Here is a 12,735-nt window from a genome sequence, read left to right as displayed (position 1 = left end):
AGTGCCTTTCGACCGTCAAATTAGCGACCCCAGACTTGTTTAATTTTTTACCTTACATCGGTGTATGCATTTGATTACATTGCAATTTAATGTTCATTGCTGACCAATTGTTTGAAATTCTTTTACCAATCAATTTGTCTATCTAAAACTGCATATGCTTTTTACTCACTTATGAGAATGCAATTACTGTGCCAATGTTGTTTGATTTTGCAGTGACTGAAGAAGGCTAAGGACATTCATCTCAAATGCTCTTCCACCTCGATGAACAAGCTTCAACTCAATAGCTTCCGAGGACAAAATCTACATCAAGAAGGGGGGCATGTTAACTCTCACGGCTCATGGACACCCCATCACCTACGACGGATGTGTATTATGTATTTGGTAGAGTCAGGTACCGGGCTTGTCGGACCAATAGGAAAAGGGTAAGAGTGATCGCCGATGAGAGACGCACTCTAACCGGGACATTCAAGGGATTAGTTGGCTAAGCATGGGCGCCCAAGTGTGAATGGGATGAGCTCATATAAAAGCCAACTAAACCTAAAATTCACTCATTCTCTCATTTGTGCAATAGAAGAGTGCTCTTGCTCCATCTCCATCTCCACCTTCTTCTTCTTCACCTCCTTGTGTGTGTGTGTGTGTATGTGAGAGAGAGAGAGAGAGGGAGAGCGTGTGTGCGATCGAGCATTACGAAGGCACGACGGCGGCGAAGCGGTTGAGCGCGGCACGACTGCAGCTTCTTCTTCATCGCGGCGAGGAATCCTCCACGGCAGGAGCATAGAGCGGTGAGTGACACACCATTGCCCTCTTTTGAGCTTACTAGTTAAGCTAGTTGTGTGCTTGGAGCCGTCTATGGCTCGCACACAGTGTTAGGCAAGGCCCTTGCTTCGACAGTGCGGCAAGGAGCGCACACACACACAGAGAGAGAGAGAGAGAGAGAGAGAGAGAGAGAGAGAGAGAGAGAGAGAGAGAGCTAGCTGCTGAGAGAGATGGCTTCGTAAGCATAGTGCCCCCGCGGGTTTGGGTTTTCGTCGGGTTGTTTGCAGGGTTGTGCTTGAGCGGGTGGACACACCATATTGTTGCAGCTGATCCTTCTCACTTGCTCAACATGGCCAGCTGGAGGGGCTTGCAGCTGTGGCTTCAGGCAACGCAGCTGCTCATCAACAACGCCGACACCTGGTAGCCTTGTGCGCAGCCGCAAGTGCAATGCTCCCGCCATGCAGTCGGTGTGTGTGTGTGTGTGTCCTAACTCAAAAGCGGGTAGAGGCAGCGCAGTTGCTGAGCCAAGTAGCCGGTGTGCGACGATGGAGATGGCTTGCAGCAGGCAACTCATCATCTGCAGCAACACCGACACGGGGCTTGCAGCAACGGCTTCAGCCTACGCAGCTGCTCATCAGCAACGCTGACACCTGGCAGCCTTGTGCACAGCCGCAAGCGCAATGCCCCCGCCATGCAGCCGATGTGTGTGTGTGTGTGTCTCCTAACTCAAAAGCGGATAGAGGCAGCGCAGTTGTTGCTGAGCCAAGTAGCCGGTGTGTGTGTGTGTGTGTGTGTGTGTGTGTGAGAGAGAGAGAGAGAGAGAGAGAGAGAGAGAGAGAGAGAGAGAGAGAGAGAGAGAGAGAGAGAGAGAGATGACTTCGTAAGCACAGTGGCCCCGCGCAGAGGCATCTCTGTTGGTACCGAAGCAGACAATATAGCGCACAGAGAGAGAGAGAGAGAGAGAGAGAGAGAGAGAGAGAGAGAGAGAGAGAGAGAAACTTGGAAAAGCTTGCAACACCTTCGACGACGCACCTGCAGTCTCTTTCAACACCTGGTCGAACACGTATAGCCATAGAGAAAGGTTAGTTAGCTAAAATGTGTGGGTGGGAGAGAGAGAGAGAGAGAGAGAGAGAGAGAGAGAGAGAGATACCTTCGATGAATACTAGCTAGCAACAGTGTAAAATTCTCCAGGAGCATTTTTAAGGTAGAGTTCTGTGGTGAGGTGAAGCGACGCTGCCGTTACTTCCTTGCGAGGTGAGGAGAAGTGGGGTTAAAAAAATCATTATTTGCCCGGACCAAGCAAGGCCGGACTCGACAAATGCAAGGCCATGTGTCAAGGCTTGTCACCGGAATTGCACTCTCATTCATAGATAGTATAGATAACAACACCTTCAAAACTATCTATGAGACTTTAGAGGTCACTAATCCGTGTTTTATGGTGATCTAATGCCAATTTTATGAATTGAAATTTTTTTTCACAATTTTTGGCTCGAGTTAGATTTAAAAATGTTATTGAAACCCAAATCTAATGGTGGAATCAATAGCCCAAAAACCTTCCAAGTTCGACTCAACTCATAAACTAGCTTTGTGGATACAGAGTTCTTTAAAACCTCCTTGGTATCTCTAGCAATAATTTTAGGAAGTTGCTGAGTGAAAAAGACACAAAAGTGTTCCGAGGACATAAAAGTGTCCGCTACCAATCTAGTGTTAAACCAATGGAAGATGAGCAATTGAGTAATGTGTCTTGAGCCTGTGAACCTACGTTAATTAAGCGTTTGATGAAAATGATTAACGTCTAAATAATTTAATTGGGTGTTTGGCGGGAGCAGGTCTTGGCATTTTCTATACAATTTTCTCGCACACAGTGTGGACTTTGGACTAGTGTTTAATGAAAAGTTGACACACTTTAGGCCAACGCTTCAATTGAGAAATTTGAGCTCCTTTTCACACGCGTATACTCTCTCTCTCTCTCGCACACACGTATATTCGAATTTCCAAGTTCCCTCTCTCTCTCTACGACCCCCCCCCCCACACACTAATTTTTGTCCACATCATGCTAGCTCCTATTTCCCATTACCAGCAATTGGCGTGCTTTGACGTTTGTGTGTGTCACTTGCATGCAAGGGCTAGAAGCAGATACCGCGCGCGCGCGCGAACACACACACACACACACATACAGAGAGAGAGAGAGAGAGATGGGCTTCACCTGCACTCACACACAGCCCATAGTGACGATGGAGGAGTGGGCTGCCTCCATAGCCAGGCCCTTCATGCCCCTCCTCTTGCTCCTCCTCTCCTTCTCTCTGCTTTCAGTTTGCAATGCACAAGGCTCCCTTTCCTCTGATGCCTTTGCCTTGCTTGCCTTTATTAACAACCTGACAATTGGCTCCACTAGTAGCAGAGCCCAGCTGCTTTCCTCTTGGAACACCTCCTCCACCTCTGCCATTTGCTCCTCTTGGGTTGGTGTCTCTTGCTCTAACGTCTCGGGCCATTCCCGCGTCTCCACCCTTCGCCTCCCCGGAAAATCCCTCTACGGCCGCATTGCACCCTACACCATCAGTCGCCTCGACGCATTGGATACATTGAGCTTGCGATCAAACAAGATTTCTGGCAGCATTCCTGCCGATTTTGTGAGCTTGGTCGCTCTCCGGAAGCTCATTCTGCAGAGAAATGATTTGTCCGGCTCGCTGCCATCGGACTTTTCACAATGGCCGCTTCTGTCGCAGCTCGACCTCTCATCCAATAGCTTCTCTGGCTCCATCCCATCCTCACTGAACAGCCTCCTTCATCTCAAAGCTCTCTACTTGCAGAACAATTTGTTAAGTGGAGCTCTTCCCGCTCTGGATAGAACATCAGCCTCTCTAGATGCTTTCAATGTCTCAAACAACAAGCTTAATGGGTCTATCCCAGCCTCCCTTGCAAGGTTTCCTTCCTCTACCTTTGCCGGAAACGACAATCTCTGCGGCCCTCCGTTAGCAGAGTGTGGCTGGTCGAGGCATAAACTAAGTACAGGGGCTATTGTGGGCATTGCAATTGGCGCTGCTGCAGCCGCATTGTTTCTTCTCCTTCTCCTTCTGCTATGCTTTTGGGTGATCAAATGGAAAAATGCAAGGCGCCGCACGACAACGGGGAGCAGGAGTACTATTGAAGGCGGCGCAAGAGGAGTAGGTCTGCCAACAGCAGACATCACATCGGATGAGGCGAACGGAGGATCGGCGACTACCACTAGAGAAGGGGAAGGGGGGCAGCAAAAGCTTGTATTCATCGATGCAAAGAAGCTATTCGACCTTGATGATTTGTTGCGTGCATCGGCGGAGGTTCTGGGGAAGGGCACATTGGGCACCTCATATAAGGCAGTTCTGGAAGATGGGCTGATTGTTGCAGTGAAGCGGTTGCGCGACGTTGATGAGAACCGGATAGAGGAGTACCGCCATCAAGTTCACAGCATAGGGAGCCTGCGGCATGACAATGTAGTGGCCCTCCGCGCGTACTACTTGGACAAGGAGGAGAATTTGCTGGTCTATGATTTCATGCAGAATGGGAGCTTGTCTGCCCTGCTACATGGTGAGTGAGTTGCTGGTTTGCTTGCTTTTACAGGTTGATTGCATTGTTGTGTTGATGGCTTTTTTTGAGGTGATTGGTTGTGTGTGTGAGAGAGAGAGAGAGAGAGAGAGAGAGAGAGAGATTCCATTTTCTTTTATTGATAAGGTATTTATAGCCTAGTGAAACTTGAGAGAGAGAGAGAGAGAGAGAGAGTGTGTGGTGCATTTGCAAATTGTGTGTGTGTGTGTGTATACAAGTCACAAAACTCTCTCTCTCTCTCTCTCACACACACACACACACAGACACACACACACACACACGTCATGACCATCATATGTGCGTATTCCAACCCCGTCCCTATGTGTCAGCATGTAGGTGTTATATGCGCGTCCTTTCAAAGTTCAAACGTCCTTGTGGCCTTTTATAACCTTCAATTGACCTCGACATTAGCAATGCTGGTCCCTCACTGTCTTGTCAACTTAATGCGTGTGGACCCCCTATATTCTTTCCAAATATCCCCATTCCCATCCTAGATTCTTTTGATCCTAGCTTAGTAGGTTCCCACCGTTGGTCGCGGTCGTGGTCATGGTCGTGGTCGTGGTCGTGGTCGCAATGCTCAAAAGCGACTATCTTCCTAAAGCTTGGACAACCTACTCACGAAAAATTTTGGAGGTAAATTGATCGTATTTGAAGGCTTTTGCGGTGAAGTTCTACAAGCTTTATAGGTTGTAGGTTGGCATAACCATGTCTTGGACCTTTGTTGCTCGATGGCATAGCTCAACAGTGCAACTTGCCACACTATTCCACCGACCTCAAAGTGGGAGTTAGAATGCCTAATACCAAGGACTTCTGTTGAAGGGTAAGTTAGGCCCTCTTGAATCACATTCTCTCTAGAAGTGCTTGTATAATAGGGTTGTGTCTCACTGGAGACGTGCAGCGCATAGAGTGCAAAGGCCCTTGCACTCCACGCGCTATAGAAAATGAAATAGAAAACAAAGTTTGTAGAGCATACAATGGGATGAGGCTTCATTTGATGCAAGCTTTGCGCTGTATGCGCACATGCGTCGAGCAGGTAGCACCTCTTAGAGAACATCCATGACCCGCCGTCCATTAGAGGGTGGTTGAGAGTTGAAGGGCTCTCCACCTTGTAGGTGCACTTGATTTATTGTGGTTGTGGTAGGTGTATTGAGAATCCGAAGGGCTTTCATGAACGATTATTTGAGGGTTTATGAAGGAGTACATGGACTTAATTGATAAGTCACAATTGAACAACAACAACTTTGCAGAATTAAAGACAAGGTCAAGGGAGCAAGGTGGATCTCTTAATGTGTTAATTTCTAGTGCAATGCTCGCCTTGAGGTGTGTCTCTTGAGTAAATTTTACATGTAGAGGAGGGCTAGATCCACTTGAACCATTACAAGTGCTTGACTGAATTTGCGAGAGACGTCCACATAGCAAAGCTGTCCCAATAGTATTTCAATTTTCAAGGGTGTTGTGAGTGGTGACTCTGTTATAAACTCACACGGTATAAACTCTTTCATGTGGGTTAGGTTAGCGGTTAGCCGGAGAGGATTATACATACTCCAAGAATGTACACTTCATCTATGTAACCTATTATGGCTAAAACAGGGAGTGCGGTTGTGAGCCATTTTTTGATGAGCACCCTTGTGGGGAGGTGAACACGTGCATGGATATATATATATATGTATATATAGTAACCTCAACTACCACTTGAAAGCACTTTCTTCGATGAGAGCCACCAATAGAACCGCAGCATGGAGAGGAGAACGAGAAGACAATATATATATACATGTATATATATATATATATATATATATATATATATATATATATATATATATGTATGTATGTATGTATGTATGTATGTATGTATGTATGTATGTATGTATGTATGTATGTATGTATATATATATATATATATATATATACGAGAGAGAGAGAGAGAGAGAGAGAGAGAGAGAGAGAGAGAGAGAGAGAGAGAGAGAGAGATGAAATGAAATGAAATCATATATTAACGCCTTCAAAAGTTCAAAATGACCTATGAGACCAAGCTGTTACAACAAAGTGAATTTGATACCATGTCCGGAATAAAAAGGAATTGAAACAAAAAATACAACTACTACAAACTTGGACTGTATGGATGTGCGAGCTAATACAAAAGGTGCCCAGTACAATGAGAGGGGGGGGGGGGGGGCGAAGATATGGTAGAGATCCATCCTCATCTACACTCTGGATGTCGAGAAAGTATGGCTTGAATCCTCTGCTGTAGTCTCCGTCGATATTGTGTAGCTCCTCTCCTCAATCGCGGTCGTCTCGATCTCCTTAGCTCCAATGCTCAGTCTATAAGAATGCCAGTAGTGGTAGTATGAGTGCGGGCAGAGCACTGCAATGGTGGCTGCTCCTCTGGGTGTCCAATATCTAGTGTAAAGAAATCTGTAATTTGTTTCTTGAACTGTCTCTCTCCAGCTCTCCTCAGTAAAGTGTCTCTATGCATGTGTAACTCAAGTAGATACATTCCAAGACATCTGTGAGAGAGAGAGAGAGAGAGAGAGAGAGAGAGAGAGAGAGAGAGAGAGGGCTCTCTGCCTTCTTGGAAGTTTATGAGATGGCACATTTCTGGGTTATTTTCAAGTATAAGCATGTTTATTGGTATTCTAGAATGAGAGTCCATATTGGGATATTGTAGGAGTGAAATCTAAGATTTAGCGTCTTTAACCTTCTTTTAAGAGATTCAGGATGGGTGCTTAGGACAACATGACCATGTGGCACCATTCGCCTCTAGGCAACCCTCCTCTTAACAAATAGTGCAACTTCTAATAGCCTTACGGGCAAGGGCAAGACTGTAAGTTGTAAGTTTTCAAAAGAGTTTGATGGTGGCCAAGCTGCTTCACACGCTAGTGCATGCAAGCATTCTCTAGATCATCTATTCTCTCTCTCTCTCTCTCTCTCACACACACACACACACACACACAATCTCTCTTGCTCTTCTCCCCACTATTTTGTTGTTGGATGCCCCACGTACTCACACAAATGAGCTTTGAAGCTCAATGTGTATCGAGCCACAAGAGGAAGCAACAATGGGAGAGCTAATGATGGTCTACAAGATGTCAAGAATTTGGAGCTTGAGCAAACTAATTCCAAATGAAAATAATAGTCAAGTGTTGTTGGAAAAAAAAGCCGAGTAAGCTTTGGTTGACATGTATGCCAAAGCATGGTGTACTTGCAACGATAATGATTGTAGGATCTCCTTATTAGCAAGAGCAAGGGCCTTGCTAATGAGATTAGCAATCGGGTTTTATTGGAAAACAAAATCATGCTTTCCGTGAAGCTTTGGTTGACATGCATGCCAAGTGTGGTGTACTCAAAAGAACAAAGAAGGGTAGGAAACTATGAACTTTATTTAAAGAAGCTGAAAGAGGGTTTCTCTCTACATGTATTTATTGGATTGCTAGCAAAATGGTTGACCATATCTATGTATCCTAATATGGGGGAGGAGATTCAGGCTGCCACCATCCCTTTTTCCACATGGTGCTAATCTCCAAGACAAGATATTTTTGCCTCAAAAGACTCTCATGTAGCTCAAGATGGGTGTAGGGGCTTTGATCTTTAGTTCATTCGAATTGGTCACTATAATCAGTTATGGTGGAGATGGCGGTGTTGGTGATAGGGTGCTGCGCAGGGTTGTGGAGTACACTATTGCCTACCTTCCATATTACAAACCATTGTATGACAAAGGCAATGCAACAACTAAGATGATGTTGTAGTGCAAGATGTTGTAGAGTAGATTAATTACTTCAAGTTCACTTCATTGAGTTCTATTTTCTACAATTGAATTAGTTTATTATTGATATACAATAGTGCTCAATTTTCTTTTCCCCAAAACTTGCAAAGGTCACCTGTGAGAAATTTTAGAGATAAATCGATTGTATTCAAAGATTTTACCACTAAATGCCTGTAGATTTTTTTAAATTTGGTATGTTCAATATTAAAATTTAGTGGGACTACACTAAACCTAAATTTTTTCTAGCATTGAAAAATTCTAGCATTGATTTATAATGGCCATACGAGAGAGAGAGAGAGAGAGAGAGAGAGAGAGAGAGAGAGAGAGAGAGTGGGGTGGCTCAAATCTAACTCTTCCTCATATCACACCAAGGTTGCATCCGCACAACGTACAAATAGGATCCGTACAGTACAATCGTACAATACGGATCCGTACCTATGGATAGCGATCCGTACAGATGTGTGTGTGTGTGTGTGTGTGTGTGAGAGAGAGAGAGAGAGAGAGAGAGAGAGAGAGAGAGGTGTGGCTCAAATCTAACTCTTCCTCATATCACACCAAGGTTGCATCCGTAGAACGTACAAATAGGATCCGTAGAGTACAACCGTACAATACGGATCCGTACCTATGGACTCTAAGGATACCCAAGCGAGCCTATCACCGAAAGGAAGTACAATACAATGAGCAAAGCCAATGTGCACAAGTTATGTATACAACTTGGTAACATATACGAGGAATTAAAATGAACCATTGCGGAGGTGTGCCGTGCCATGTAATGTCTCCCTGATCCCGGCTCTGCGACGCTCTTATGCTGCACTAGAAGTTGTATCACATTGATTGTGCAAATGGTCGAGTGACTTTGACCATATCTCAACCAATGTGTCAAATGTTAAGAAAGGAGTAGGGCTCAAAACATGTGTGCATATAGCCTTCCAAATAATCCACAAAGTAATACCAAGTGCATATCGTGACAAGGACAATGCCTTGAGGGTGGGGGTCAAAATCATGCACCATGCTCTTTACTCTATAGCATCATTTCTTTGAGTTGGCTTGATATGAATTGATTGCTTACACCAGTATAAAGTTTACACATGAAATTAGATTCCCCCTTTTCGTAGTTCAAAACAATCATGATTTTGAGGTGGCTATCTATGAGTTGATTTTCGTTCTAGCTTTATGAGGGCATAATAAGGTTCATTTTAGGATCTTATAAATTAGGTTTTTTTGAATTAAATCTTCAAAGTACTACTTTTTCTCTCTTTTTGTAATGAGTCCTCTTTTGTGTGTGTGTGTGTGTGTGTGTGTGTGTGTGTGAGAGAGAGAGAGAGAGAGAGAGAGAGAGAGTGAAAAAAGAAGAAGAAGAAGAAGAAGAGAATTTTACTATCGTAGGAAACTATCCCAAGAGACCTTAAAGATCTATCCGATGAGGAGAGTTGAACTCAAGACTTGTTATGTGTGTGTGTGTGCGCGCGCGTGTGTGTGTGTGTGTGTGAGAGAGAGATGGATCACAAAATGGATAAATATATATATCTGACATTTAGGCGGATGAAGAGGTTGGTCATTTCTAGTTCCAATTTAACTTGTTATAATTTGACAATTTGATCTGTTTTCTTTGTCAGTGTGAAAGGCAGGCCATTTTAGCTTGTTTACTATCTACCCATCCATTGATCCATCTATGCACACATTTGCTCTTGCAAATCTCTTGGATCCTTGCTTCTCTACATCTTTCGTCCTTTCAATTGTCAAGGTCACCTATTGTTGTAAGCTTATTAAAACACATCATGATTGCAACTAATTAAACCCCCCCCCCCCCCCCCAAAAAAAAAAAAAGAAAAAAAAAAAAACAAAACCAAAACACTAACACACCCACCCACTCAACACCACACACAAACAAACAACCCTAGCAAAAAGGAAAGCAAAAAAGTGTGCCATTTCAATAATAGAAGTGGTGTAGTTCAAGCTTCACCACCATTGCTTTAGTTCTTGAGAAAAAGATATATAAGCGAAAAGAATAACATGTGGGTGGTGTACCGTACCTACATATCAATATAAAAAAGGGAGTGGTTGATTATAACTTTTTTTTTTTTTTTCATTCTTGAAGTCTTTTTAATTCTCAACATACTACATTACTTTTGTCAAGTCATATGTTACCTTTCCTTGTTGATCCGAGCGTGTGGCCCGTCCATAAGAGAGAGAGAGAGAGAGAGAGAGAGCCCCTTTTCTTACTCGGGACTCTTTATGCAAGGCTTGCCTCTAGTATGGCCGAAGGCGGCCTCTCTCTTTCTCTCTCCCTCTTTATCGCGTGCACAAGGGTTTCTTTCAGTTTTGGAGTTTAGCTTTCATATCGAAGATTTCAACACGTGTAAAGGGCTCCCCTTTCCGCCTTATTATGTTAGTTTAGATAGAGAGTGCTTGACACCATGGCTACTGTTTGGAGGCAAATTAAGTGGACTCTCATCCATTGAGTGGCCCTTGCACGGGTTCTTTTGGAAAGTCGTTCCGTCCCATCCCACCGTGGTGGTAGGTTCACCTAGGGGAACCTACGCTAGAAGGCTGTGTTTAAAGAAGACAATCAGAACCCTCTATTTAGGGCTAATTTATTCATAGAAATGAACTTTAGCTTGATAGTATAGTATTCTGGAGGGACATTTCATTGTTGCCATTGGCCGGACGAGTGTGAACAAGACGTTGGGGAGGGAGAGAGAGAGAGGGAGGGAGGGAGGGAGGGAGGGAGATGCTGAATTGCACAGTCTACTATCATTGTACTTCGTTTTGGGCATTTATATACTTCCTCGTAAACCTGCAATTTGTGCAAGCTAGAATTGCCATAGCTGAATTCTCAATTAAGAAACTCACATGCTAGATATGTCATGCAGGGAGCAGAGGTGCTGGCTTCAATCCTCTGGATTGGGAGGTGAGAATGCGGATCGCTGCGACGGCGGCAAGGGGACTCGCCGCCATACATGCCCACAACATGGTCCATGGCAACATCAAGTCCTCCAATGTGCTACTCAAGAGTAACTTGGAAGGCTGTGTTGCTGATTATGGTCTCTCTCCATTGATGTTGTTTACGCCTGGCGTTGCCAAGCCCATCGGCTACATGGCCCCTGAAATCACCGACCCTCGCAACGTCACTCCCAAAGCTGATGTCTTCAGCTTTGGTGTTCTCCTCCTTGAGCTCCTCACTGGAAAAGCCCCCCTTGCTCCCTCCTATTCTACCCCTCGTCCATCTGCCTCCTCAGCCCCCACCGACAGCCTTCCGCCATCCACACCGGCCCGTGGCGATGAACCTGTCGATCTCCCCCGCTGGGTCCAATCGATCGTCCGTGAGGAATGGACTGCCGAAGTGTTTGACCCCTTCCTCGTCCATTCTGGCCAGACCTTCAATGAAGAGGAGATGGTTGACCTCTTGCAAGTAGCAATGTCTTGTGTCTCACCTTCTCCAGATCAACGGCCCTCAATGTCGGAGGTTGTCCAAATGATCAACAACATCCGTCGTACGGTCGATGACGACGACAACAAGTCGTCTGACTCAAATCATGAACAATATCATGCAAGCACCTCTGAACAAGCATAGCATTTTCTCACTGGATACTTTATACAAGGGCAATGTGGAGACTGATGGGGATGGGGTCTAGGACTCGCATTGGAGCGGTGTTTGAGCTCTGCTTGGTCACAAGAATAAGAGGTCTACTCAAACTATCTCAAGAAAGCTGAATAAAGACAAGCTTGCACCATGTAATTAAGAGTGCAAATTTTTCTAGGATAGATATTAGATACTCTTGCCGAAGAGCTCGTCTTGGAAACGCACGAAGGCGGAGTACATTCCTCTGGCATTGAGAAACTGTGTACACAGTATTTTGAATTCTCTCCTAGGTACATGTACAGCTCTACTTTTCATTCAAAAGCCTTGTCTGCCTCCAAATTATTCCAATTCTTGTTCCAAAATTTTTTTTCCCCTAAACACATACAATTTGTCTTACCGTCTCTAAAATCGAATTTTCATGGATGGTGGGGGCTTAAATTTTCATTTGTCTATATGCTAGCTTTTTTTCAAACTCTAGTTGGATTTTCTCCTTTTTCTTCTGTTTTTGGTCGGCAATTTTTAATTTCCAATGGTGCATTTTCGTTGAACATTGGATCATTTGTTGAGTGAGTTTTGTGTGTATGGATTGTGAAGAGGAAAGTATAGATGTGAAAATATGTGGGGAAGAGTGGCATAGATATTTAATGTAGATGGGTGCCATTGTCAAGGGGAGTTGGCCTAGTAAAGGCGAGGGGATTTAAGTGCGCCTGCCATGGTTAAACCCTTGCGACATGCGGGTGTGGGTGCAATCCCGCAAAACTAGCTGATGCCATATAGCAAAAGAAAAAGAAAGGTAAATGGTGCCACAAACCTAATGAAACTCTCTCATGGGGTTGAAGTTATTCAAGATAGTACTCTTCCTCACACTTAATTAAACACTCTCACGGGGTTTAGTATTCTCAAAAGTTTTATCCATGTCTATGCACATCCACTCCATTGCCTGCGACAACCGAGGGTTCACTTTGGCGTTTTAAAACAATGTAATGGAAGGGAAGTCAAGCCATGTAAGGCTACAAAATGAAGGGGCCCATTAAAAACCTAGAAACTTTCA

At 44.5% G+C, this 12,735-nt stretch overlaps 1 protein-coding gene across 1 annotated transcript; it reads left to right on the top strand.

Moving 5' to 3' along the window:
* The first annotated feature begins 1,893 nt into the window (after window positions 1-1,893).
* On the top strand, window positions 1,894-12,032 carry LOC147462874 (putative inactive receptor kinase At2g26730). The gene is made up of 2 exons (XM_086485850.1): window positions 1,894-4,320; window positions 10,975-12,032. The coding sequence occupies exons 1-2, from the start codon at window positions 2,874-2,876 to the stop codon at window positions 11,673-11,675; spliced, it is 2,148 nt and encodes a 715-aa protein (XP_086341976.1). The 5' UTR covers window positions 1,894-2,873; the 3' UTR covers window positions 11,676-12,032.
* Window positions 12,033-12,735: the final 703 nt, after the last annotated feature.

Source organism: Adiantum capillus-veneris, chromosome 2 (assembly GCF_014529385.1).
Source record: "Adiantum capillus-veneris isolate H3 chromosome 2, ASM1452938v2, whole genome shotgun sequence".
Taxonomy (NCBI): Eukaryota; Viridiplantae; Streptophyta; class Polypodiopsida; order Polypodiales; family Pteridaceae; genus Adiantum; species Adiantum capillus-veneris.
Note: the sequence above shows the minus strand (reverse complement) of the source record. Positions and strands in the feature narration are given on the sequence as shown.

Bases quoted from the DNA above. Each gene is read 5' to 3' on its own strand.
- LOC147462874 (XM_086485850.1), top strand. From the start codon at position 2,874: ATGCAAGGGCTAGAAGCAGATACCGCGCGCGCGCGCGAACACACACAC. The intron at 4,321-10,974 runs GTGAGTGAGTTG...TATGTCATGCAG, and splicing joins CTTGTCTGCCCTGCTACATG to GGAGCAGAGGTGCTGGCTTC.